Consider the following 24,080-nt stretch of genomic DNA (forward strand, 5'->3'; position numbering starts at 1 on the left):
CAAAATTTCCTTCCAAGGCTGAATAATATTACATTGTATGTATATGCCACATGTATTAGTCTGTTTTGTGTTGCTATAAAGGAACACCTGAGGCTGGGTAATTTATAAAGAAAAATGGTTTATTTAGCTTATGGTTCTATAGGCTGTACAAGAAGCATAGTGCCAGCATCTGCTTCTGGTGAGGCCTCAGGAAGCTTACAATTATGGCAGAAGGCAAAGGGAGAGCTAGCATATCACATGGCAAGAGGGAACAAAAGGGGGAGGGAGGAGGTGCCAGGCTCTTTTAAACAACTAGCTATAGGGTGAACTCATATCCACGTGGAGGACACCAAGCCATTCATGAGATCCACCCCATAATCCAACACCTCCCACTAGGCGCCACCTCCAACATTGGGGGTCACATGTCCGTGTGAGATTTTGAGGGAACAAATATCCAAATCATATTACCACATTTTGTTTATCCATTCATCCACTGATGAACATCTGGGTTGTACGTATTTCTTGGTTATTGTGAATAATGCTGCTATTAATTTCTCCTTTTTTTATTTAAGTACTTAACATTCCTCTCAACTCTGCTTTAGCTGTATCCTTCCAATTTTGATATGCTGTGTTGTCACTTTTTCATATTTCAAAACATTTTCCCCTTATTTATTCAATGATCTGTAGATTTAGAAGTGTGTTATTTAATTTCCATGTATTGAAGGACTGTATAGGTTTCTTATTACTGGTTTCTAATGCTCATTCCCTGTAACGTGGCAATCTTTTGAAGTTTATTGTGACTTATGGTCCAGCTATAGTCTATCGTGGGGACTATTCAGGTACATGAAAAGAATGTAATTTTTCAATTGTGGGTATGGTGTTCTGTAAACAACAATTAGGTCATGTTGACTGGTGTGGTTCATATCTTCTATACAGTTGTCCCTTGCTATCCACAGGGGACTGGTTCCAGGACACCTTGTGGATACCAAAACCTATAGATGCCCAAGTTTGTTATATAAAATGGTGTAGTAGTTGCATATAACCTATGCACAACCTTCTGTATACTTTAAACCATCTCTAGATTTTTTATAATACCTAATACAATGTAAATGCTATGTAAATAATTTTATACTGTATTTTAAAATTTGTATTTTTTTACTGTCATTGTGTTTTTTCTGAATATTTGTGCATTGCTATTGGTTGAATCTGCATATATGAAGAGCTGATTACATATACTACTGAATTTCTTGCCTACAAGTGCTATCAATTACTGAGATATAATTGTGGATTTCCAATTATGCTTGTGGATCTATTTCTTTTGTTCTGTTAGTTTTTGCTTCATAAAATTTAACACTCTCATTATAGGTTCATACTAGCATACATATTCCTGATGAACACATACAGTCATGTGTCATGTAATAACATTTTACTCAATGATGGACACATATACAATGGTGGTCCCATAAGATTACAATGGAGCTGAAAAATTCCTATCACTTGTGGACGTTGTCATGCAACATATCACTCAGGTGTTTGTGGTGACGCTGGTGTAAATAAACCTACTGTGCTTCCAGTTGTATAAAAGTATAGCACATGCAATTATGTATAGTACGTGATAGGTGATAATAATAAGTGATTACATTACTAGTTTATGTAATTTATTGTACTATTTGTATTATTATTTTAGACTGTACTCCTTCTACTTATTAAAAAAAAAAAAAGTAACTGTAAAACAGCCTCAGGCAAGTCCTTCAGGAGGTATCCAGAAGAAGGCATTGTTTTCATAGGCGATGACAGCTCCATGCATATTTTTAATCCTGAAGACGGCATTCCAGTTGGACAAGATATGGCGGTAAAAGACATATTGATACTCTAGACCCTGTGTAGGCCCAGGCTAAAGTGTGTTTGTTTTTAACAAGAAAGTTTAAAAAGTAACAAACATTTTTAAAACAAAAAAATTTTTAAATAGAAAAAAGCCTATAGAATAAGGACAGAAATATTTTTGTGTTGCTATATAATGTGTTTGCGTTTTAAGTGAAGAGTTACTACAATTCAGAAAGATAAAAAATAGTAAGTTTATAATGTAAAAATATTACAGGAAGCTAAGGTTAATTTATTATTGAAGAAAACTTAAAAAAATAAATTTAGTGAAGCCTAAGTGTACTGCTTGTAAAGTCTACAGCAGTATATAGTAATGTCCTAGTCCTTAGCATTCTCTCACAACTCACTCACTGATGCACCCAGAAATTCAGTCCCGCAAGCTCCATTCATGGCAAGTATCTTATACCGGTGTGCCATTTTTTAATATTTTATACAGTATTTTTACTGTACCTTTGCTATGTTTAGATACACAAATACCACTGTGTTATAAATGCCTACAGCATTCAATACAGGTATGCTATATGCTATATAATATGCTATACAGGTTTGTAGCCTAGCAGCAATAGGCTATACCATATAACTTAGGTATGTAGTAGGCTGCCCCATTGCTGTTTGTGTTAGTGTGCTCTATGATGCTTGCATGATGCAATCACCTAATAATACATTTCTCAGAATGTATCCCTGTAGTGACAAATGTATATGCAAATTCCTAACGACCTGCTCTTTTATGACTGTTACCTATCTCCTGCCATATACATTGTTTTGAGGCCTATTATCTGATACTACTATAGCCATGCCAACTTTCTTATACTTAATGTGTATCTTTTTCTTGACCAATTTTAAGTAGCTTTCTCAGCTTAGAATTTCTAATTCACATATGTCGTATTTTTTTTTTTTAGACGGAGTCTCACTCTGTCTCCCAGGCTGGAGTGCAACGGCGCAATCTCGGCTCACTACAACCTCCACCTCCCGGGTTCAAGCAATTCTCTGCCTCAGCCTCCCGAGTAGCTGGGATTACAGGCGCCCACGACCATGCCTGGCTAATTTTTAGTGGAGACAGGTTTTCACCATGTTGGCCAGGCTGGTCTCGAACTCCTGACCTCAGGTGATCCACCCGCCTTGGCCTCCCGAAGTGCTGGGATTATAGGCATGAGCCACTGCTTCCAGGCGCAAATACACAACTTAATACTACATGTTGCCAGGTGCAGTGGCTCACGCCTGTAATCCCAGCACTTTGGGAGGCCAAGGCTGGCAGATCACTTGAAGTCAGGAGTTCGAGACCAGCCTGGTCAAATGGCGAAACCATCTGTACTAAAAACACAAAAATCAGCCAAGTGTGGTGGCATAATCCCAGCTACCAGGGAGGCTGAGGCAGCAGAATTGCTTGAACCCGGGAGGCAGAAGTTGCAGTGAGCCAAGATCGCACCACTGCACTCCATCCTGGGCAACAGAGCAACACTTCATCTCAAAAATAAAAATAAAAAAAATTCTCCCCCAGTGGAGTGCAGTGGCTCATGCCTATAATCCTAGCACTTTTGGAGGCTGAGGCGGGGGATCACAAGGTCAGGAGATCGAGACCATCCTGGCTAACACGGTGAAACCCCATCTCTACTAAAAATACAAAAAATTAGCCGGGCATCGTTGCGGGCACCTATAGTCCCAGCTACTCGGGAGGCTGAGGCAGGAGAATGGCGTGAACCTGGGAGGCAGAGTTTGCAGTGAGCCGAGATCACGCCACTGCACTCCAGCCTGGCCAACAGAGTGAGACTCCGTCTCAAAAAAAAAAAAAAAAAAAAGGAGATCAAGACCATCCTGTCCAACATGTTGAAACCTCGTCTCTACTAAAAATACAAAAAATTAGCTGCATGCGGTGGCGCGGGCCTGTAGTCCCAGCTACTTGGGAGGCTGAGGCAGGAGGATCGCTTGAACCTGGGAGGCGGAGGTTGCAGTGAGCCGAGATAGCACCACTGCACTCCAGCCTGGGCGACAGAGTAAGACTCCGTCTTAAAAAAAAAAAAAAAAAATCTCCCCCACACTCTTTGTTCTTGCCCCTCACTTGAAGGATAGAAAAAAAAATAAGGGATTGAGTTCTTCATTTTATAAAAAAAATGTAAGGGAGGAATGGACAAGAGAAAAAGAGTGGGTAGTACTGAATTAATGTCCAAAGGAAGGCTTAGAATACCATTTATTTTTTCACCAAGACTGAAGGCCTGCTCTATTCCTAGGCTCCTGTCACCATGGACCTGTTTCTCTTGTCTTCTCTCTTCTCCAGTGCTTTCCTGAACATAAAGAGTAGAGTTCAGCTGAGTGTGGTAACTCATGCCTGTAATCCTAGTACTTTGTGAGGCCAAGGCAGGAGGATCACTTGAGCCCAGGAGTTTGAGACAAACTGAGCAACACAGTGAGACCCTGTCTCTACAGAAAATTTAAAAAAAAATAGCTGCATGTGGTTGCATGTGCCTCTAGTCCCAGCTACTCAGGAGGCTGAGTGGGAGGATTGCTTGGGCCCAGGAGTTTAAGACTGCGGTGAGCCATGACCATGCCACTGCATTCCAGCCTGGGTGACTCTGTCTCAAAAAAAAAAAAGAGAGTACAATCTTCTGTCTTATCTTTCAATCAGATTACTCCCATTCCTCTGGTGACCACTAGAATGGAGCTGTATAAATGGGACAAGGCCCCCTGGGATATGACTAGAAGGGAAACAGTGGTGCAACATGACCCAGAAGGTGAAGGGAGAACAATGTAACATGGGAGGACCTCCCTCTTCCCATATACTGTTAATAATAACGTGATCTACCTATTCTACTTCGATAGAAAGTAGGGCCGGGCACGGTGGTTCACACCTGTAATCCTAGCACTTTGGGAGGTCAAGGAGGGCGGGTTGCTTGAGCTCAGGAGTTCGAGACCAGCCCAGTCAATGTGGCGAAACCTTGTCTCCACCTAAAATACAAAATACAAAAATTAGCCAGGTATAGTAGTGGGTGCCTGTGGTCCCAGCTACTCAGGAGACTGAAATGGGAGAGTCACTTGAGCCTGAGAGGTCGAGGCTGCAGTGAGCCAAGATTGTGCCACTGCCCCCCAGCCTGGGTGACAAAGACCCTGTCTCTAAAAAAAAAAAAAAAAAAAAGAAAAACTAGAATCACTCACTAGTAAACTGAGATATGTGGACATGATGAGGCTTTCCCTTGTATGGGCTCTCCTGACTACTCACTACATAGACATCAAATCACTATCTGTATAAAAAAGGTTTATGAAAGGAATATATGCTTATTTAATTCAAGGGAATATGTTTCTGTTTATAGGAGTGAAAAGGAGTGCTGAGTGATATAGCCAATTATTATTATTATTATTATTATTGTTATTATTTTGAGATGGAGTCTTGCTTTGTAGCCCAGAATGGAGTACAATGGCACGATCTTGGCTCACTGCAACCTCCGCTTCCTGGGTTCAAGCAATTCTCCTGCCTCAGCCTCCCGAGTAGCTGGGACTACAGGCGTGGGCCACCACGCCTGGATAATTTTTGTATTTTTAGTAGAGACGGGGTTTCACTATGTTGGCCAGGCTGGTCTTGAACTCCTGACCTCGTGATCCACCTGCCTCAGCCTCCCAAAGTGTTGGGATTACAGGCGTGAGCCACCGTGCCCGGCCGAAATATCCAATTATTAAGTGAACAGTAGTTACAATTAGAAGGGTAACTTGGAGAAGGCAACATCGTTATCTGACTAGAATAAAAGAAAATGGAGAATCCTATCTCATGGAAGTTTCATGGTAGGCAAATGCTCAGTTATCCTGGGGGAAAGATATTTCAGAAAGGAGAGAAGAAACATTCTCAGCCATAGCTTTTATAATTTGCAGGAAAGGACCCTTGCTCTTTTGGATTCTTTTTTTTTAAAGGTGAACAACACAGAGAGAAGGGAGGCAAAAGAAGCCACGTGAGGCCGGGTGCAGTGGCTCACGCCTGTAATCCCAGCACTTTGGGAGGCGGAGGTGGGTGGATCAAGAGGTCAGCAGTTGGAGACCAGCCTGGCCAACATGGTGAAACCCCGTCTCTACTAAAAATACAAAAATTAGCCGGGTGTGGTGGCGGGTGCCTGTAATCCCAACTACTTGGGAGGTTGAGGCAGGATAACTGCTTGAACCCGGGAGGCGGAGGTCACAGGGAGCCGAGATGACGCCATTGCACTCCCACCTGGGTGACAGAGTGAGACTCCATCTCAAAACAAACAAACAAAACAAAACAAAACAAAAACACATGTGAAACCTCTTAGAGTTTCTATAATAACTTGGTTAAACCTGCCTAGTTAACTAATAAGCATTTACTATTAAATCCTAATCATTATGCGAGATAGTAACTATTTAGTAATACAGGTTGGGGAAGTAGAGAAGAAAGTAATTACACTGTAGGCTCTAGACAGTTGAAAGAAATTTTTCTTTGAAATGAAGTTTGAAATTTGATTTTTACAGTAAATATTTTAATTAGAAAATGACTATTTTAATTACTACAAAGCTGACTTTGTGATTTTTAGTATTTCAAGTACTTTTACTTGGCTTAAAGTGATTTAGGAGGGCATTAAATCACCCTCAACTTCATCCAGGGGCAAGCAGGAGGCGGGGGGATGGGTGGGAGGGGACCTCAAATCTATATAACTATTCAAAGTGGTAGGGATGAAAGTATTTTACTTCTGTGCTACATATGGAGTCCTCCTCATTTCAACATATTGGATTTAGTTTGTATGATGTTTCCAGGTAATGCAACCCTGTCATCTAGAAATTATAATTTTACCTCCTAGTTTCCAATGCTTGTGATATTTTAGTTATTAGAAACTGTCATAATTCTGCAAGCAAAATGAAATACACCAGACACACAGAGTTCTTCAGTCATTAACATCACTTACATAGTGATCCATTTTCAGTTATCATGGAATGTACACACAAAACCATGATAAATAACAATTAGCACAGACACATTCAGTTTCCTGTGATCTTACCTACTCCAGAAAGCCACAATCCTATGGACCCTACATGACATTGACAACCCTGTTGAGCCCATCTTATAATTCCACACAAACATAGCAAAGCAAACTCAGAAACTACTTACTCCAGTTACACAATCACACACACAAATCACAACTAATCATTCTAAGAGGCTTATCAGCTTCTTGGAAAGTTAAATGTAAACTTACCAATTACCCAGCAACTTTTCTTCTAAATATTTGCCCAGGAGAAATGGAAACGTGCCTTCGTAATGTATAAAACCTGTAAATATGCCAAATGTTCAACAACAGAAAAATGACTACACAAATTGTGGTATATTTGCACAATGGAGTGCTGTTCAGAAAAAGAAAAATGAACTACACATGAAATCTCACAGACATTAGGGTAAACTAAAGGAGAAATATGGAATTCCGGAACTGACAGTTACAGTGACACAAATCAGAACTATGGCTGTCTCCGCTTTGAAACTGACTGGAAAGGACACCAGCAAACTCCGGTGGTGCTGGTGTTGTAAACCAAAAATAAAATCCTAAGCACACCCAGACCATCTTGAATGGACCCCTCCTCTTGGCCAGGGCATTCCTAACCTGAAAAACTAGTAAAGCCATGATGGAAAGGCGGGGGTGGGCGGGTCGGACATGCTTCATTATACCCTCCTCCATTTTGGAATTACTGATAGAAAAGACCCCAAGTCTGAAAAGAAACATTTACAATCTATTCTCTGTGAAGCGTGCTACCTGGAGACATTCCTAAGTCTTACGTCAATAACTCTTTCAACCCATTGCCAATCAAATAATCTTTGAATCTACCTATGACCTGGAAGGCCAGCCACCTTCCAGCTGTCCCGCCTTTCCGGAGGGAATCAATGTACATTTTACATGTATTTGATTGGTGTCTCATGTTTCCCTAAAAGGTATAAAACCACATATATCCCGACCACCCTGGGCACAGGTTCTCAAGATCTCCTGAGGGCTGGGCCACCGGCCATTGGTCACTCATATTTAGCTCAGAATAAGTCTCTTCAAATACTTTAGAGTTTGAGTCTTTTCGTCAACAGTGTAAAACACGCCCTAAGGCAGACACACACACACTGAACCGCCGCTACCTGCCAGATTCCATTTGGGGCCTTTCTCATGGTGCAAAACGGACAAAAACTCCAAGTCACCCTCAGGTTTACGACCACGGGTCACATCCTGAGGCTCCCACACTTAGAAGCCAGAGTGGAGCAAAACCTCGCCCGACTCAGGCTCCGAGTTCTCCCCTCGACCCTCTCCAGCCTAAAGGCTGTACTCGCTTCAGGCCTTCCCAGCCCGGCCCTTCAGTTCCTTCTTCGGCCTCCCTCAGCCTGGGGTCCGGGTTTCCTCCGCTGAGCAGCCGGGTCCGCGACTCCTTTCACCCTCCCCGGCCCGGGCTTCCGGTTCTTTCCAGAGGTGAGGCAGGGGCCACCTAGAATTCCGCGGCCCCCCACCTCCCCCAAGACCACCCTCGCCCCAGCTTCCTGTTCCCCATTCTGTCCTCCCAACCTGGGTTCCCGATTACTGCCTCGACTTCACCTTGCCATCAGGGACCACCAGCCGCCTCTTCCGCGCCTAGGGGACGCGCAGCGGCAGCCTCTGCTGACGACAAGGGTCTGCGCACCCGGAAACTCCAGGGTCTGGGGCGTGGTGCGGCCCCTGCGGCCAGCGGGCTCCGCTTGAGCTTCAGGGCTCTTTCGTTGTTGGACTACGTTTCCCACAGGCCCCAGGGCCGCGGATGAACTTCGACCTTTGCTTCCCTTTCCGGTGTTGTGGTTATTGAGTTAAGCCTGGTGAGTCGAGGTGACCCGTACCGGGCTGCGGGAGGAGCTCGCGGTGAGGTGGCCCCGCGCTGCCGGGCGAGGTCGGTCCACGTGGAGCCGGGAGCCTGAGGCCTCTGTACGCGGGAGCTGCGGACGATGGTGGTTAGTGCTATTGTTTACGACGTCATTGTGGTGTGTGTGTGTGTGTGAGAGACGGAGACCCTAGTGTGTGCCGTGGGTGCTGTTTGATCGGACTCAGGACGGTGAGTAGGGGCGGGGTCTATCGTGTGACCCTGGTCTACGGTGACGTGATCGTGTGACAGCACTGTTGTGACCAACTATAAGTGTGAACGGGGTAGAAGTGTTTTTTTGTTTTTTTTTGTTTTGTTTGTTCGTTTTTTTCCATGAGCCTGTAGGAGTTTGTTTTGGGTAAAGCGTCATTTTTCCGACTCTGTGATGTCTGTGATGGAATCTCTTCGTGAGGTCTTATACACACACACACACGCATATAGATAGATTACATAGATGATATATAGAAGATAGATAAATGATAGATAATAGATAGATAGATAGGTAGATAGATAAGATAGATAAATGAAGTTTCCTGGGAAGACGTGAAGGGGAGGGCATAGGTGTAGTATTCATTCCTGGGATAACTCCCCTTGCATGAATTTGGAGGCCATTTATACATTAAAGAACTACAGTATTTCCTGAGCTGTGTTCCCTAGAAACTGCTAGGCATTGGTCGTACCTTTTTCTCGGATGTGGGGAGGAGTCTACAGTATTCTAGTTTCCCTCTTCGATCTGGGTGTGTTTGTTGTGTGTGATGGGCTTTTCTGGTGGTGAACAGTGTGTTCTTATTTAACCCGTCCAGGATGTCATGAGTCCTTTCTCCCTCTTGGTTATGTAGTTCTGCAAGTGAAGGCCCCCTGAAGTGGAAGACAGCGTTGGTGCTAATGGCCAACTCAAGGTTAGTTTTTTTTTTTTGTTCATTTACTTTGTTCATTTACCTGGTCCCTTGGTTTTCCCTTCCCAATTAACAACAAGACTGTAGAGATGGGTCCCCTTGTCCTCCATTGCCTTTCCAAATGCCCATTTCCTTTTCATTGATTATTCACATACCCATTAGGTAAATCGTTCAATTCTCCCATGTGCTTCTTTTTTTCCAAAGGATTTTTGTGGTATAGAAATACAACTCCTGGAGGAGAAGTTAAAACTTTTTTTTAGAATGTAATTTGTTAAGGAGGAGACGAGTGATTAAGTAGAATGGCACACTAGATACCTTTGATCTTATTTACAGACTTGATTTGCAAACAAAGCAAGCTAGGAGATGGTAGGTATTAATCAGTAAGTGACAAAGTTGGCTTTGGAGACATTTAGGAGTGGGAATATGATAGGAGTTTTATGCAGAGAGGCTATGTCAACAAGGGCAGGGAGTTTTTCCAGAACATTCATGAGGGGATTTAAGTGGTGACACCCAAATCTTCTTTGAGATTTGGCAGTGTGACATTGGTGTAGATTGTGAGAGGCAGCCTGATACAGTGGTGTCTGAGTCTAAAGCAGCACAGTCTAATGCAAATATAATATAAAGCCACTTAGGTAATTTAAAAATTTCCATTAGACACTTTTGTTTTGTTTTTTTTTGAGACAGAGTTTCACTGTTATTGCCCAGGCTGGAGTGCAATGGTGCGATCTCAGTTCACTGCAACCTCTGCCTCCTAGGTTCAAGTGAGTCTCCTGCCTCAGCCTCCCAAGTAGCTGGGATTACAGGCGCCCGCCACCATGCCCGGCTAATTTTTGAATTTTTAGTAGAGAAGGGGTTTCATCATGTTGGCTGGGCTGGTATCGAACTCCTGACCTCAGGTGATCCACCCACCTCATCCTCCCAAAGTGCTGGGATTACAGGCGTGAGCCACTGCGCCCGGCTTTAAACACATTTTAAAAAGAAAAAGAAACAGCTGAAGTTAATTTTGGTAATGTATTTTATTTAAATCAATATATCCAAAATATTATTTCAACATGTAATGATATGAATACACTGAAATACTTTACACTCATATCTTTATACCAAGTTTTCAAAATCTGGTATATGTTTTATTGTTATTGCATGTCTCAATTTGGATGCTAAATTTTCAGTGTTTAAGGTGAATTATAGTCCTACCAAAACAATAAAGTTGTGTTTAATAGAAAAACATTTATATCCCTTTTGTATTTAAATTTAAGTTAATTAAAATTAAAGGTAATCCTGTGTTAATTAGATTAGGAAAAGTGAAAAAATTTAAAATTCAGTTATATGTTCACACTACATTTCAAAGGGGTTAATAGTTACTCATTTTTCTGCTTTACAGTTTCTTGTTGTAGAATGTAGACAATAATTATATCAGTGCTTTAGGGTCTTTATGAGGCCTGGATACATTAATATGGACATAAACCTAGAGAATTTAATAAAGGCCTGGCACTTTAAGTCCTTATCTGCAAGGGAAGAAAAAAAGCTGGTTTGTGAAGATTCTTAGTATTCCCCATACATTTTCTGTAAATCAAGAGCAATGAAAATATAAAGTTAATTTTGATGGGCACTTGAAATGAATTTTTTAAAAGCCAGATTTGCAAATGTTCTATTAAGGCAATTTGACTGTCTTAGGTTCAATGATTTGCTAGAAGGACTCACAGAACTCAGAAAAGCTGTTATGCTCATGGTTATTCTTCATTACAATGAAAAGGTACACATTAAAATCAGCAAAGGGAAAAGTTGCATAGGGCAAATACCGGGAGAAACCAGGTGCAAGCTTCCAGTGCAGTTGCACAGGCAGCACCTAATTCTCCCAGCAACAATGTGCGAATACAAACGTGAAGCGTGGCCAACCAGGGAAGCTCTCCTAAGCCGTGGTTTCCAGGGTTTTTTGTTTTGCTTTGTTTTCTTGTGGGTTTTCTTTTTTCTTTTTCTTTTTTTTTTTTTTTTGAGATAGGGTCTTGCTCTCTCACCCAGGCTGAAATGCAGTGGTGGGGTCACAGCTCAATGCAGCCTCTACTTCCCAGCCTCAAGGGATCCTCCCACCTCAGTCTCCCAAGTAGCTAGGACTACAGGCACACACCACAACACGCGGCTAATTTTTGTATTATTTGTATAGATGGGGTTTTGCCATGTTGCCCAAGCTGGTCTTGAACTCCTGGGCTTAAGTGATCCACCTGCCTCTGCCTCCCAAAGTGTTGGAATTACAGGTGTGAGCTACTGCCCTGGCCCGTGTCCGGGGTTTTTATTGACGATCAGTCATGTGGGCATGAAGGTTCTGTGCACTGACCTTACCTACTTAGTCAAGCCTACCCAGAAGTCAGATGGATACAGGTATTTACCATAAACCACATTGTTAACAAAAGCTATCTGGCATGGCTAAGACCTCAGATATACATAGACTCTGTTAATCAGGCAGGATACTCTTAACTGCTCAGAGATTATCTCCCAGGAGCTGGTCAAGGACAATTTCTTCTTTGGAATGTGCAGGGTTTGAGCACTCTGAGCCAATTCTTCGTTTTTTTCTTTTTCTTTTTGTTTTGCAACAAGAGTCTTGCCCTGTCACCCAGGCTGGAGTGCAGTTGTGTGATCTTGACTCACTGCAACCTCTGTGCCTCCCAGGCTCAAGCAATTCTCATGCCTCAGCCTCCTGAGTAGCTGGGATTACAAGTGTGCACCACTGCACTCAGCTAAATTTTTTTTTTTTTAGTAGAGACAGGGTTTTACCATGTTGGCTAGACTAGTCTGGAAATCCTGGCCTCATGTTGTTTGCCCGCCTCAGCCTCTCTAAGTGCTGGGATTACAGGCATGAGCCACCACACCCAGCCAGTTTTTTAAAAAGTAATTATTTCTCTTTGTTGATATCTCACTTATTTATATGTCATTTTCGTGATTTCCTTTTTAGTTCTTTCTCTGTTTTCCTTTAGCTCTATGAGCATATTTAAGACAGTTTTTACAAAGCCTTTTTCTAGTTACTCCAATGCTTTTGTTTCTTCAAGTGTAATTTATTTTGCTCCTTTGATTGGACCCTGTTTTCCTGTGTCTTTGTATGCCTTGCAGTCTTTTGTTGAAAACTGGGCATTTGAAGAAACAGCTACTTCTCCTAATTTTTGCAGACCCTTGGAGAAGATCTTCACTAATTAGGGCCTTGGGATCATCTCAGGGTCAAAGTCTAAGGTCTTAACGTTTTTCCTGGGTCTGAAGCGTGCCTGTGCCTATACCTGTGTATGTGCTTTTACCAGTTTCCCCAATATGCATAGCTGCTTTCAAATGCCTTAATTTCATAGGGTCTCACCCTTGCTTCTTGGGCCCTAGATGTTATATTTTTCCACCTGTAATCGTTTGCTCCATGTATCCACAGGTGTCCAGGCAATTAAAATATCATTGAGTTTTGCATATTGATCTTATATCCTGCAGTGCTGCTGCACTTATTTCTAGTTTTAATAGTGTTTTAGCTTTGATGCACCACAGTGCCCACCACTGTCCTTTGTGGCCTTTACCTGCCTGAGATCTGAGCTGTGCAGCCTTTTACATGTTGAAACTCAAAAGTCAGAGTGGCTCACACCTGTAATCCCAGCACTTTGGGAGGCCGAGGCAGGCAGATCACTTGAGGTTAGGACTTCGAGACCAGCCTGGCCAACATAGTGAAACCCAGTCTCTATTAAAAGTACAAAAATTTGCCAGGCGTGGTGGTGTGCACCTATAATCCCAGCTGCACAGGAGGCTGAGGCAGGAGAATTGCTTGAACCTGGGAGGCAGAGGTTGCAGTGAGCCGAGATCATGCCACTGCACTCCAGCCTAGATGACAAAGCGAGACTGTGTAAAAAAAAAAAAAAAAAATGAAAATCAGACAGAACAGAAACCAGTACCTCAAGGAGCCCACAGACAGATTAGCATGTTCCAAATAAGCTCTGCTTTGTTCCTTCTGGCCTGAAGGAGGGAAATGGGGACTGGGCTGCTTCTTCCAGGCTGCACTAGAGATGGAGTAAGGGTACAAGTAACATAATCAACAAATTCACTACCATTTTGAATGTGACTTTCTCCTGACTGGGCATTTGTTTGATAGTTACAGTCTTTGAGTGATTTCCAGACCCTTACAAAGATATTTTAGCTAGTCTCTAGTTGTTTTTTAAGTGTTTCAATAGAGAATAGGGAATTGAAGCTTCCTCAGCTGCCGTCTTGCTGATGTTATTCTCATGGTTCTGTTATTATTTTCCTATTGTCTAATGATTTTCAGCATCTTTCCATGTACTTGTTGACCATTTGTTCATCTTTTATGAAGAAATGTCTACTGAAGTCTTTTGCCAGCTTTTAACTTGGGCTGTTTGTCTTTTTGTTGGGCTGAGTTGTAGGAGTTTTTATGTATTCTGAGTGTTAAATGCTCATGAGATATATGATTTGCAAATATTTTTTCACATCGTGCAGGCTGTCTTATCAGTTTCTTCTATAATGATTTTTTGATGCACAAAAGCTTTTAGTTTTGATACATCCTAATTCATCAAAATTTTCTTTTGCTGCTTATGCTTTTGGTGTCATCATTTAAGAATCCATTGCCAAATATAGGCCAGATGCAGTAGCTCAGACTGTAATCCCAGCACTTTGGGAGGCAGATATGGGTGGATCACTTGAGGTCAGGAGTTTGAAACCAGCCTGGCCAGCATGGTGAAACCCCGTCTCCTACTAAAAATACAAAAGTTAGCCAGGCATGGTGGCAGGCACCTGTAATCCCAGCTACTCGGAAGGAGGCTGAGGCAGGAGAATCACTTGAACCTGGGAGGTGGAGGTTGCAGTGAGCTGAGATGGCGCCACTGCCCCCCATTCTGGGCGACAGAGTGAGACTCCATCTCAAAAAAAAAAAAGAATCCATTGCCAAATATAAGTTCATGATGACTTACCCCTACATTTCCTTCTAAGAGTTTTATAGTTTTAGCTCTTATATTTGGGTCATTGATCTGTTTTCAGTTACTTTTTTTATGTGTTATTAAGGAGTGATGCAATTTCATTCTTTTGCATGTGGACATTCAATTTTTCTGGCACCATTTGTTGAAAAGACTGTTCTTTCCTCTTTTTCATTAGATTGGCACCCTTGTCAAAAATCGCTTGACCCTAGCTACACTGGTTTAAATTTTCACTCGGTTCTATTCCATTGATGAATATATCTATCCATATTCCGTGCCCCACAGTCTTGATTATTGTGGTTTTATAGTCAGTTCTGAATTGGGAAATATCAGTCTTCCAGCTTTGTTTTGGCTATTCTGAATCTGTTGCAATGTCATATGAATTTTTTTTTTTTTTTTTTTTTGGAGACAGTCTCGCTCTGTTGCCCAGGCTGGAATGCAGCGGCGCGATCTCGGCTCACTGCAACCTCCGCCTCCTTCAAGCGCTTCTCCTGCCTCAGCCTCCCAAGTAGCTGAGATTACAGGTGCCTGCCACCACACCAGGCTAATTTTTGTATTTTTAGTAGAGATGGGATTTTACCATATTGGCCGGGCTGGTCTGAAACTCCTGACCTCAGGTGATGTACCTGTCCTGGCCTCCCAAAGTGCTGGGATTACAGGCATGAGCCACCAGGCCTGGCCCTTTTTTTTAAATTTTTTTGAGACAAGGTATCACTCCATCACCCAGGCTGGAGTTCAGTGGTGCAATTGCAACTCACTGCAGCCTCAACTGCCTGGGCTCAAGTGATCCTCCCACCCCAGCCCTCACACACCCCTGCCCCCCACCTCCCCAACAGCTGGGACCACAGGTGAGCACCACTATGCCTGGCTAATTTTTTGTATTTTTGGTAGAGACAGGGTTTCACCATGTTGGCCAAGCTGGTCTTGAACTCCTGTGCTCAAGCAATCTGCCTGTCTCAGCTTCCCAAAAGTGTTGGGATAAGTGGTATGAGCCACTACGCCTGTCTTTCTTTTGTTTTTAATTGACTTATTGTACTGTACCATTTTAATTCCCTTGTCATTTCTTTTATATAAGCTGATTGTTTTCTTAGCATGTGTTCTGAAGATTACAGTGAATATTTTACATTTACAAATAACTGGTTTGAATTTATAGACTTTGGTCATGGAACTCCAAGACCACTTTCAGGTTCACTGACTGCTAGATGGACTCACACAACTCAGAAAAGTGTTGTTGTTGTTGTTTTCCCACTAGTGAAAGGATCACATTAAAATTAATAAAAGCTGGCTATTCCGGGGCCAGAATTTATCTTCTAGGTGTTAGTCAAGGGCTACAGCTTTCTTTGGAATAGGCAGGGTTTAAATATTCCAGACACTACTGCACTCCAGCCAGGGCAAAAGAGTGAGACCCTGTCTCAAACAAACAAAATTCCAGACCTGTTGAGTCAAAACTGTGCTGCACACTCCTTAGCTTTAATACTATATCCAAAACTCTGTTCCTATACAGTTCTGCTCCTTTTCATGTTGTTTTGTCACAGGTTACATTTTTATACATTGTGTGCCCTTTAACATTGGTTTATAATGATTGTTTTACACATTAGTCTTTTAAATCATATTGGGGAAATAAAGAGGACCTACAAGCCCAAGATGCAATAGACTTTTGTATTTGCCTATTTAGCTACCTTTATTGTTTTCTTTTTTTTTTTTTTTCTTTGAGACAGAATCTCACTCTGTCACCCAGGCATGAGTGCAGTGGCACGATCTCTGCTCACTGCAACCTCCGCCTCCGGGGTCAAGCGATTCTCCTACATCAGCCTCCCAAGTAGCTGGGATTATAGGCGTGTGCCACCATGCCCAGCTAATTTTTGTATTTTTAGTAGAGATGGGGTTTCACCATGTTGGCCACGCTGGTCTCAAACTCCTGACCTCATGATCCGCCTGCCTTGGCCTCCCAAAGTGCTGGGATTACAGGCGTGAGCCACCGTGCCCGGCCTGTTCTTCATTTTTGTACATGGCTTTGAGTTACTTTCTACTGTCTTTTCATTCCACTTGCAGGGCTCGCCTTAGCTTTTCTATTATGGCATGTCTTCGAATGAGGTCCCTCAGTTTTTGTTTACTTGGGTATGTTTTAGTTTCTCCTTCATTTTGTTTTTGGTTTCTTTTTTCAACTTTTATTTTCGATTCAGGGGGTACATTTGCAGGTTTGTTAACATGAGTATATTGCATGATGCTGAGATTTGGAGTACAATTGATCTTGTCTTCCTAGTGAACCTAGTACCCAATAGTTTCAATGTTTTTCAACTCTTGTTTCTCTCTCTTCCTCCCACCTCTAGTAGTCGCAGTGTGTATTTTTCCCATATTTATGTCTATCTGTACCCAGTGTTTAGCTCCCACTTAGCAGTGAGAACATGCAGTATTTGATTTTCTTTTTCTGCATTAATGCTTTTAGAATTAATGAAGCACCTGCATCCATGTTGCTTCAAAGGACATGATTTTGTTCTTTTTTATGTATGACACTCCATGACATATGTATACCACATTTTCTTTATCCAAGCCACTGTTGAGGGGCACCTAGGTTGATTCTGTGTCTTTGCTATTGTGAATAGTGCTGTGATGAACATGAGTGCATGTGTCTTTTTTGTAAAATGATTTTGTAAAATGATTTTCTTTTGGGTATGTACCTAGTAATGGGATTGCTGAGTCAAATGGTTGTTCTATTTTTAGTTATTTGAGAAATCTCCAAACTGCATCCCACAGTGGCTAAACTAATTTACACTCCCACCAACAGTGTGTAAGCATTCCCTTTTCTCCACAGCCTCACCAACATCTGTTACTTTTGACTTTTTAACAATAATCGTTCTGACTGATATGAGGTGGCTAACTCATTGTGGTTTTGATTTGCATTTCTCTGATGATTAGTGGTGTGGGGCATTTAAAAAAGTATGTTTGTTGGCTGCTTGTATGTCTTTTGAGAAGGGTCTGTTCATATCCTTTACCCACTTTTAGTGGGATTGTTTTCCGCTTGTTGAATTGTTTAAATTCCTTGTAGATTCTGGATATTAGACCTTTAAGTGCGTAGTTTGTGAATATTTTCTCCCATTCTGTAGGTTGTTGTTTACTCTGTTGATAATTTCTTTTGCTGAGCGGAAGCTCTTTAGTTAGGTCTCACTTGTCAATTTTTGTTTTGTTTCAGTTGCTTTTGAGGAATTAGTCACAAATTATTTGCCAAGGCTGATGTTTACAAGGGTATTTCCTAGGTTTTCTTCTAGGATTTTTAGTTTTCGTTCTTACATTTAAGCCTTTCATCAAACTTGAGTTAATTTTTGTATATGTTGAAAAGTACGGGTCCAGTTTCATTCTTCTGCATATGCCAGTCATCCCAGCACCATTTATTGAATAGGGAGTCCTTTCCTCATTGCTTATTTTTGTTGACTTTGTCAAAGATCAGTTGGTTGTAGGTGTGTGACTTTCTAGGTCCTCTATCCATTGGTCTGTGTGTCTGTTTCTGTACCAACACCATTGCGTTTTGGTTACTGTAGCCTTGTCGTATAGCTTGAAGTCAGGTAGTGTGATGTAACCAGCATTGTTGTTTTTGCTTAGGATTACCTTGGCTATTCAGGCCCTTTTTTGGTTCCATGTGAATTTTAAAATAGCTTTTTCTAGTTCTGTGAAGAATGTCCTTGGTAGTTTGATAGGAATAGCATTGAATCTATAAATTGCCTTGGGCAGTATGGCCATTTTAATGATATTGATTCTTCCTACCATGTTTTTCCATTTGTGTCATCTGATTTCTTTGAGCAGTGTTTTGTGGTTCTCATTGTAGAGATCTTTCACCTCCCTGGTTAGCTGTATTCTTAGGTATGTTATTCTTTAGTGGCAATTGTAAACAGGATTGTGTTCCTGATTTGGTTCTTGGCTTGACTGTTGTTTCCATCGTCTTACTCTCAATCTCCTTGCAGCTTTGCAGCTGAGTCACCCATAGACAATTTTCTTTCTTTTCTTTTTTTTTTTTTGAGACACAGTGTCATTCTGTTGCCCAGGCTGGAGTGCAGTGGTGTGATCTCGGCTCACTGCAACCTCCGCCTCCTGGGTTCACGTGATTTTCCTGCCTCAGCCTCCTGAGTAGCTAGGATTACAGGCACACACCACCATGCCCGGCTAATTTTTGGTGTATTTTTAGTAGAGACAGGGTTTCACTATGTTGGCCAGACTGGTCTTGAACTCCTGACCTTGTGATCCACCCGCCTCAGCCTCCCAAAGTGCTGGGATTACAGGCGTGAGCCACCGCGCCCAGCACCCATAGACAACTTTCTTGGTCTGTTTGTGCTGTTATAACAAAATACCTGATTTGTAAAGAACAGAAATATATCACAGTTCTGTAGGTTATGAAGTCCAAGATCAAGGCATCATCAGGTTCAAATGTCCTCTTCCAAGGGTGCCTTGATGCTGCATCCTCCAGAAAGGACGTGTGTCCTCACATGCAAAAGGGAGGACAAGGAAGTCTGCATTGAGCCTCTTTTATGAAGGCTGTAATTCCATTCACAAAGGGAGGAGCCCTCATCACCTCTTAAAGGCTCCACCTTTTTTTTTTTTTTTGGAGACAGAGTGTTGTTTTGTCGCCCAGGCTGGAGGCACAATCTCAGCTCACTGCAAGCTCCGCCTCCCAGGTTCATGCCATTCTCCTGCCTCAGCCTCCCGAGTAGCTGGGACTACAGGCGCCTGCCACCATGCCCGGCTATTTTTTTGTATTTTTTTAGTAGAGACGGGGTTTCACCATGTTAGCCAGGATGGTCTCGATCTCCTGACCTTGTGATCCACCCGCCTCAGCCTCCCAAAGTGCTGGGATTACAGGCATGAACCGCCCGGCCAGGCTCCACCTTCTAATACTATCACATTGGTAACAACTGAATTTTGGAGAGGACATGGTACATTCTGCCCCTGGACCCCCACTATATTCATGTCTTTCTCACATACAAAATACATTCGTTTCATTCCAATAGCCCCCAAAGTATTAAAACTCATTTCAGCATAAACTTTAAAGTCAACTTAAAGGGCAAAGTCTCATGTAGGTATTATCTAAATCATGTGGTGATTCATCCTGAGGCAAATTGCTCTCTAGTCCTGTACCTGTGAAACCAAACTAGTTATGTGCTTCCAAGCTACAATGGAATAATAATGGAAAAAGACAGACAGTTCTTTTTTTTTTCCCCAGGCTGGAGTGCAATGGTGCGATCTCAGCTCACCGCAACCTCCGCCTCCCGGGTTCAAGCGATTCTCCTACCTTAGCCTCCCAAGTAGCTGGGATTACAGGCATCCATCACCATTCCTGGCTGATTTTTTTGTATTTTTAGTAGAGATGGGGTTTCTCCATGTTGGTCAGGCTGGTCTTGAACTCCCGACCTCAGGTGATCCACCTGCCTCAGCCTCCCAGAGTGCTGGGATTATAGGCATGAGCCACCACACCCGGCCAGGACAGACATTTCTATTCCAAAACAGATAAATAAGAAAGTATGGGTCACTGGTCTCAAGTAGGTCCAAAACTGAACAGGGCAAACAACAGTAAACCTTTAGCCTGGAGAATAATCATCTTTGACTCCTTGTCGCATGTTCCAGACACACTGGGATGGGGGTTGGACCCCAAAGGCCCGAAGGGACCCTGCCACCATGGCTTTGGTGTGCACAGTTCATACTGCAGCTCTCATGGGTTGGAGTCTGGTGCCACTGGCTCTCCCAGGCCCATGTTGCATGCTGCTGGCTCTACAGGTCTAGGGTTTGGGGAGTGGCACAGCCTCTATGACTCCACTGGACAATACCCTGGTGGGGACTGTCTGCAGTGGCTCTGCCTCTGTAGTAGGTCTCTGTCTAGGCCCTGAGGCTTTCCAAGGCATTGTGTGCCTGTAATCCCAGCTATTTGGGAGGCTGAGGCAAGAGAATTGCTTGAGCCTGGGAGGCAGAGGTTGCAGTGAGCCAAGATCGCACCACTGCACTCCAGCTTGGGCAATACAGTGAGACTCTGTCTCAGAAAAAAAAAAAGAAATCTCTTTGAAGGATGCCATGCTTCCACATCTTGTGCACTCTGCACACTTGCAAAATCAGCACCATGTGGATGCTGAGGTTCACCACTTTGCCCTCCAGAGCAGGGACTAAACTGCACCTGGGCCCACTGGAGCCACAACTACGGCAGCCAAGGAGCACTGTGCCAGGATGTGGGGAGCAGAGACTTGAGGCAGCCCCGGGCAGCAAGCCCCAAAGTTCCATGAGTGTTCTACACCCTTCCCTTGAAACCATCCTGCCTTCAAGGCCCTCACACTGTGGGCCTGTGATGGGAGGAGCAGCCTTGAAGCTCTCTGAAGTGCCATTGGGTTCATTCTCCTATTGTCATGATGAAAACACCTGGCTTCTTTCTAGCCACACTCTGATCAGAAAGTCACTTGGTCACACCCTTGGTTTACTTTCCTAAATACCTTTTTATTTACATGCTCAGGCTGAGAATTTTCAAATCTCTATATTTTGCTTCCGTGTTATAAATCCCATCTTTGTATTGTTTCTTCTCACATTTTACTCTGAGTAGTTAAGAGAAGCCAAACAGCACCCTGAACACTTTGCTGCTTAGAGATTTATTCTGCCAAATATCTTACTTCAGAAACAGCTTCTGATTTATATTGGCTTAATTCAAGTGAGACAGAGAAATTTACTCCTATATAACTCTTATTTCCTTTCATCTTCTCTTATAGTAATATTGGTCTTCACATTATATCTACAGATGTTTCGAACTCAACCAATCGTTGTTGTAATTTTTACCTTATATAAATCTATGTTTTTAAAAAAAATGAGAAGAAAGGAGAACCTTTATACATTTATAACTTTTATTTTATCAATCTGATTTCTCACTTTGGGTTCTCCTCATTTGGTCCAGATGGATTCGAGTTACCATCTGGATTCATTTCCTTAGCCCAGTACAACTTTGCTTTCCCCTGCCTTCTTTGTGTTATTATTAGCAAATATATTACATTTCTGTATGTTATGGGCCCAATAAATACATAAGTACATGTTTCATAAAATTTGTATATCAGTTAAGAGGAGAAGAGATATATATGTATACTGTCTTTTATAATTACATAAAATTGTCTTGCTTCTCTCTTTTTTTTTTTTTTTTTTTGAGACGGAGTTTCGCTCTTGTTGCCCAGGCTGGAGTGCAATGGTGTGATCTCGGCTCACCGCAACCTCTGCCTCCCGGGTTCATGTGATTCTTCTGCCTCAGCCTCCCGAGTAACTGGGATTATAGGCATGCGTCACCACACCCGGCTAATTTTTTATTTTAGTAGAGACCAGGTTTTTCCACGTTGATCAGGCTGGTCTGGAACTCCCAACCTCAGGTGATCCTCCCACCTCAGCCTCTCAAAGTGCTGGAATTACAGGTGTGAGCCAACGCACCCGGCCACTTCTATTTGTTTTTTCATATGGATTTGTATTACTGCCTGGGATCACCTGTTTTCAGCCTAAAGAGCTTCCTTGAGTACTTTTTAAGGTCAGTCAGCTAGCAATAAATTCAGTTTTTATCTGGAAATGTCTTTTCATCTTAAGTTTTGAAATGTTCTTAAGTTTTGAAATGTTCTTAAGTTTTGAAATATAGGTTTGCTGCATAAGGATAACCACCCCCCTCTGTTTTACTGATATATAATTGACACATACATATATGTATGCACATACATAAAAACACACTTTTATCTGTCCATCCATTGATGGACACTTAGGTTTCCATACCTTGGTTATTATGAATAATGCGGCCATGAAAAGGACTGCAAATATCTCTTCAAGTTACTGACTTGGCCATGTGTGGTGGTTCACGCCTGTAATTCCGGCACTTTGGGAGGCCAAGGTGGGTGGATCACGAGCTCAGGAGTTTGAGACCAGCCTGGCCAACATGGTGAAACCCCGTCTCTACTAAAAATACAGAACTTAGCCGGGCATGATGCCACACGCCTGTAATCCCAGCTACTCAGGAGGCTGAGACAGGAGAATTGCTTGAACCCGGGAGGTGGAGGTTGCAGTGAACCGAGATTGCGGCACTGCACTCCACCGTGGGTGAAAGAGCAAGACTTCATCTCGGTGCAGGGGGAAAAGAGTTATTGACTTCATTTCTTTTGGCTGTATCGCCAGAAGCAGGATTGCTGGATTGTATGGTTGTCCTATTTTTAAGTTTTTGAGGAGCCTCCATACTCTTTTTCAGAAGGACTGTACCAATTTACATCCCCGACAGTGTACAAGGCTTCCCTTTTTTCCACATCCTTGTCAACATTTTTTTTCTTTCTTGTCTTTTTGATAACAGCAGTCCTATCAGGTGTGAGGTGATATTTCATTGTGGTTTTGATTTGCATTTCCCTAATGTTTAGTGATATTGAGCACCTTTTTATATACCTGTTGACCATTTGTATATCTTCTTTGCAAAAATGTCTATCAGGTTCTTTGCTCATTTTTTTAATTGGATTTTTTTTTTTTTTTTTGCTATTGAGTTGAATGAATTTCTTATATGTTTAGATATTAACCCCTTGTCAGATATATAATTTGCACATATTTTCTCCCATGCTGTAGAATGTCATTTCACTTTTTAAATTGTTTCCTTTATTTTGTAGAAGCTTTTTAATTTTATTTGGTCCCATTTCTTTGTTTTTGCTTTTGTTTCCAGTGCTTTTGGTGTTATATTTTAAAAAATCATCGCAAGACCAATGTCAAGAGCTTCACTATGTTTTCTTCTAGGATTTTTATAGTTTCAGGCCTTATATTTAAGACTTTAATCCATTTTGAGTTAATTTTTGTAAGTGGTGTGAGGTAGGGGGTCACTTCATTTTTTTACATGTTGATGGATTTAGGATTCTGGGTTGAAGGATTTTGTGTGTGTGAGTACTTTGTATATATCATCCCACTGCCTTCTGGCCTTCATTTTTTTCTGATGAGAAATCAGCAGTTAATACTTTTGTATTAGTTTCACTTCTAGCCTGCAGTTTCCTTTTACTGCTTTCAAGATTTTCTCCATTTCTTTCTTTGGATTTCAATGCCTTTATAATGATGCATCTATGTTTGGATCTCTATGCATTTATCCTGCTTGGCGTTTGTTGAGCTTCCTGGATGTGCAGTTTAATGTTTTTCAATAAATTTGGGAATTTCAAATCCATTATTTCTTTGTAAATTTTAAATCCTTTTTTTTCTCTCTCACCTCTCTTCTGGTACTCCTGTTTATATCAGTGTGGTTAATGGGGTCCCACATTTCTCTGAGATGTTAATTTGTCTTGTTTTGTCTGTTCATCAGATTATACCATTGCTATTAATCTGTCTTCAACTTTGCTAATACTTCTGCCAGTTCATATCTACTATTGAGTCCTTCTAGTGAAAATTTCATTTCAGTTATTATACTTTGTAACTTAAGAATTTCCATGTTTATTTTTAATAATTTTTATCTCTGTTGATATTCTCCTTTTGATGCAACATTATGATCATACCTACATTTACTTCTTTATGGTTTCCTTTGTCTACCTGAATATGTATT

General features: G+C 42.0%; 1 protein-coding gene and 1 long non-coding RNA gene across 13 annotated transcripts in view; one reads left to right on the top strand and one right to left on the bottom strand.

Moving 5' to 3' along the window:
* The window catches only part of ZNF529 (zinc finger protein 529), a 59,287-nt gene that overhangs the window by 21,947 nt on the left and 13,260 nt on the right, over positions 1-24,080 (top strand). The window contains exons 1-2 of one of the 9 annotated variants that reach the window (XM_512621.8): positions 8,633-8,794; positions 9,543-9,602. The exons of 4 other annotated variants lie outside the window; for them this stretch is intronic. In XM_512621.8, the coding sequence (XP_512621.3) occupies positions 9,589-9,602 (14 nt within the window). In that variant the 5' untranslated portion in view covers positions 8,633-8,794; positions 9,543-9,588. Of the gene's footprint in view, positions 1-8,632; positions 8,795-9,506; positions 9,603-24,080 lie in introns of those variants that run through there. 4 more of the 9 variants (XM_063801556.1, XM_063801557.1, XM_009435440.4 and 1 more) reach the window with 4 other exon arrangements.
* LOC104003366 (uncharacterized) lies at positions 4,015-8,585 on the bottom strand. 4 transcript variants are annotated; one of them, XR_010153842.1, is made up of 4 exons: positions 8,409-8,585; positions 7,044-7,116; positions 4,704-4,800; positions 4,015-4,139 (listed from the first exon to the last, which is right to left on the bottom strand). It is a non-coding gene; the product is annotated as an uncharacterized LOC104003366 (long non-coding RNA). The 4 variants fall into 4 exon arrangements; XR_010153844.1 differs by having other exon boundaries at positions 4,015-4,427; XR_010153843.1 differs by having other exon boundaries at positions 8,379-8,585.

Source organism: Pan troglodytes, chromosome 20, assembly GCF_028858775.2.
Source record: "Pan troglodytes isolate AG18354 chromosome 20, NHGRI_mPanTro3-v2.0_pri, whole genome shotgun sequence".
Taxonomy (NCBI): Eukaryota; Metazoa; Chordata; class Mammalia; order Primates; family Hominidae; genus Pan; species Pan troglodytes.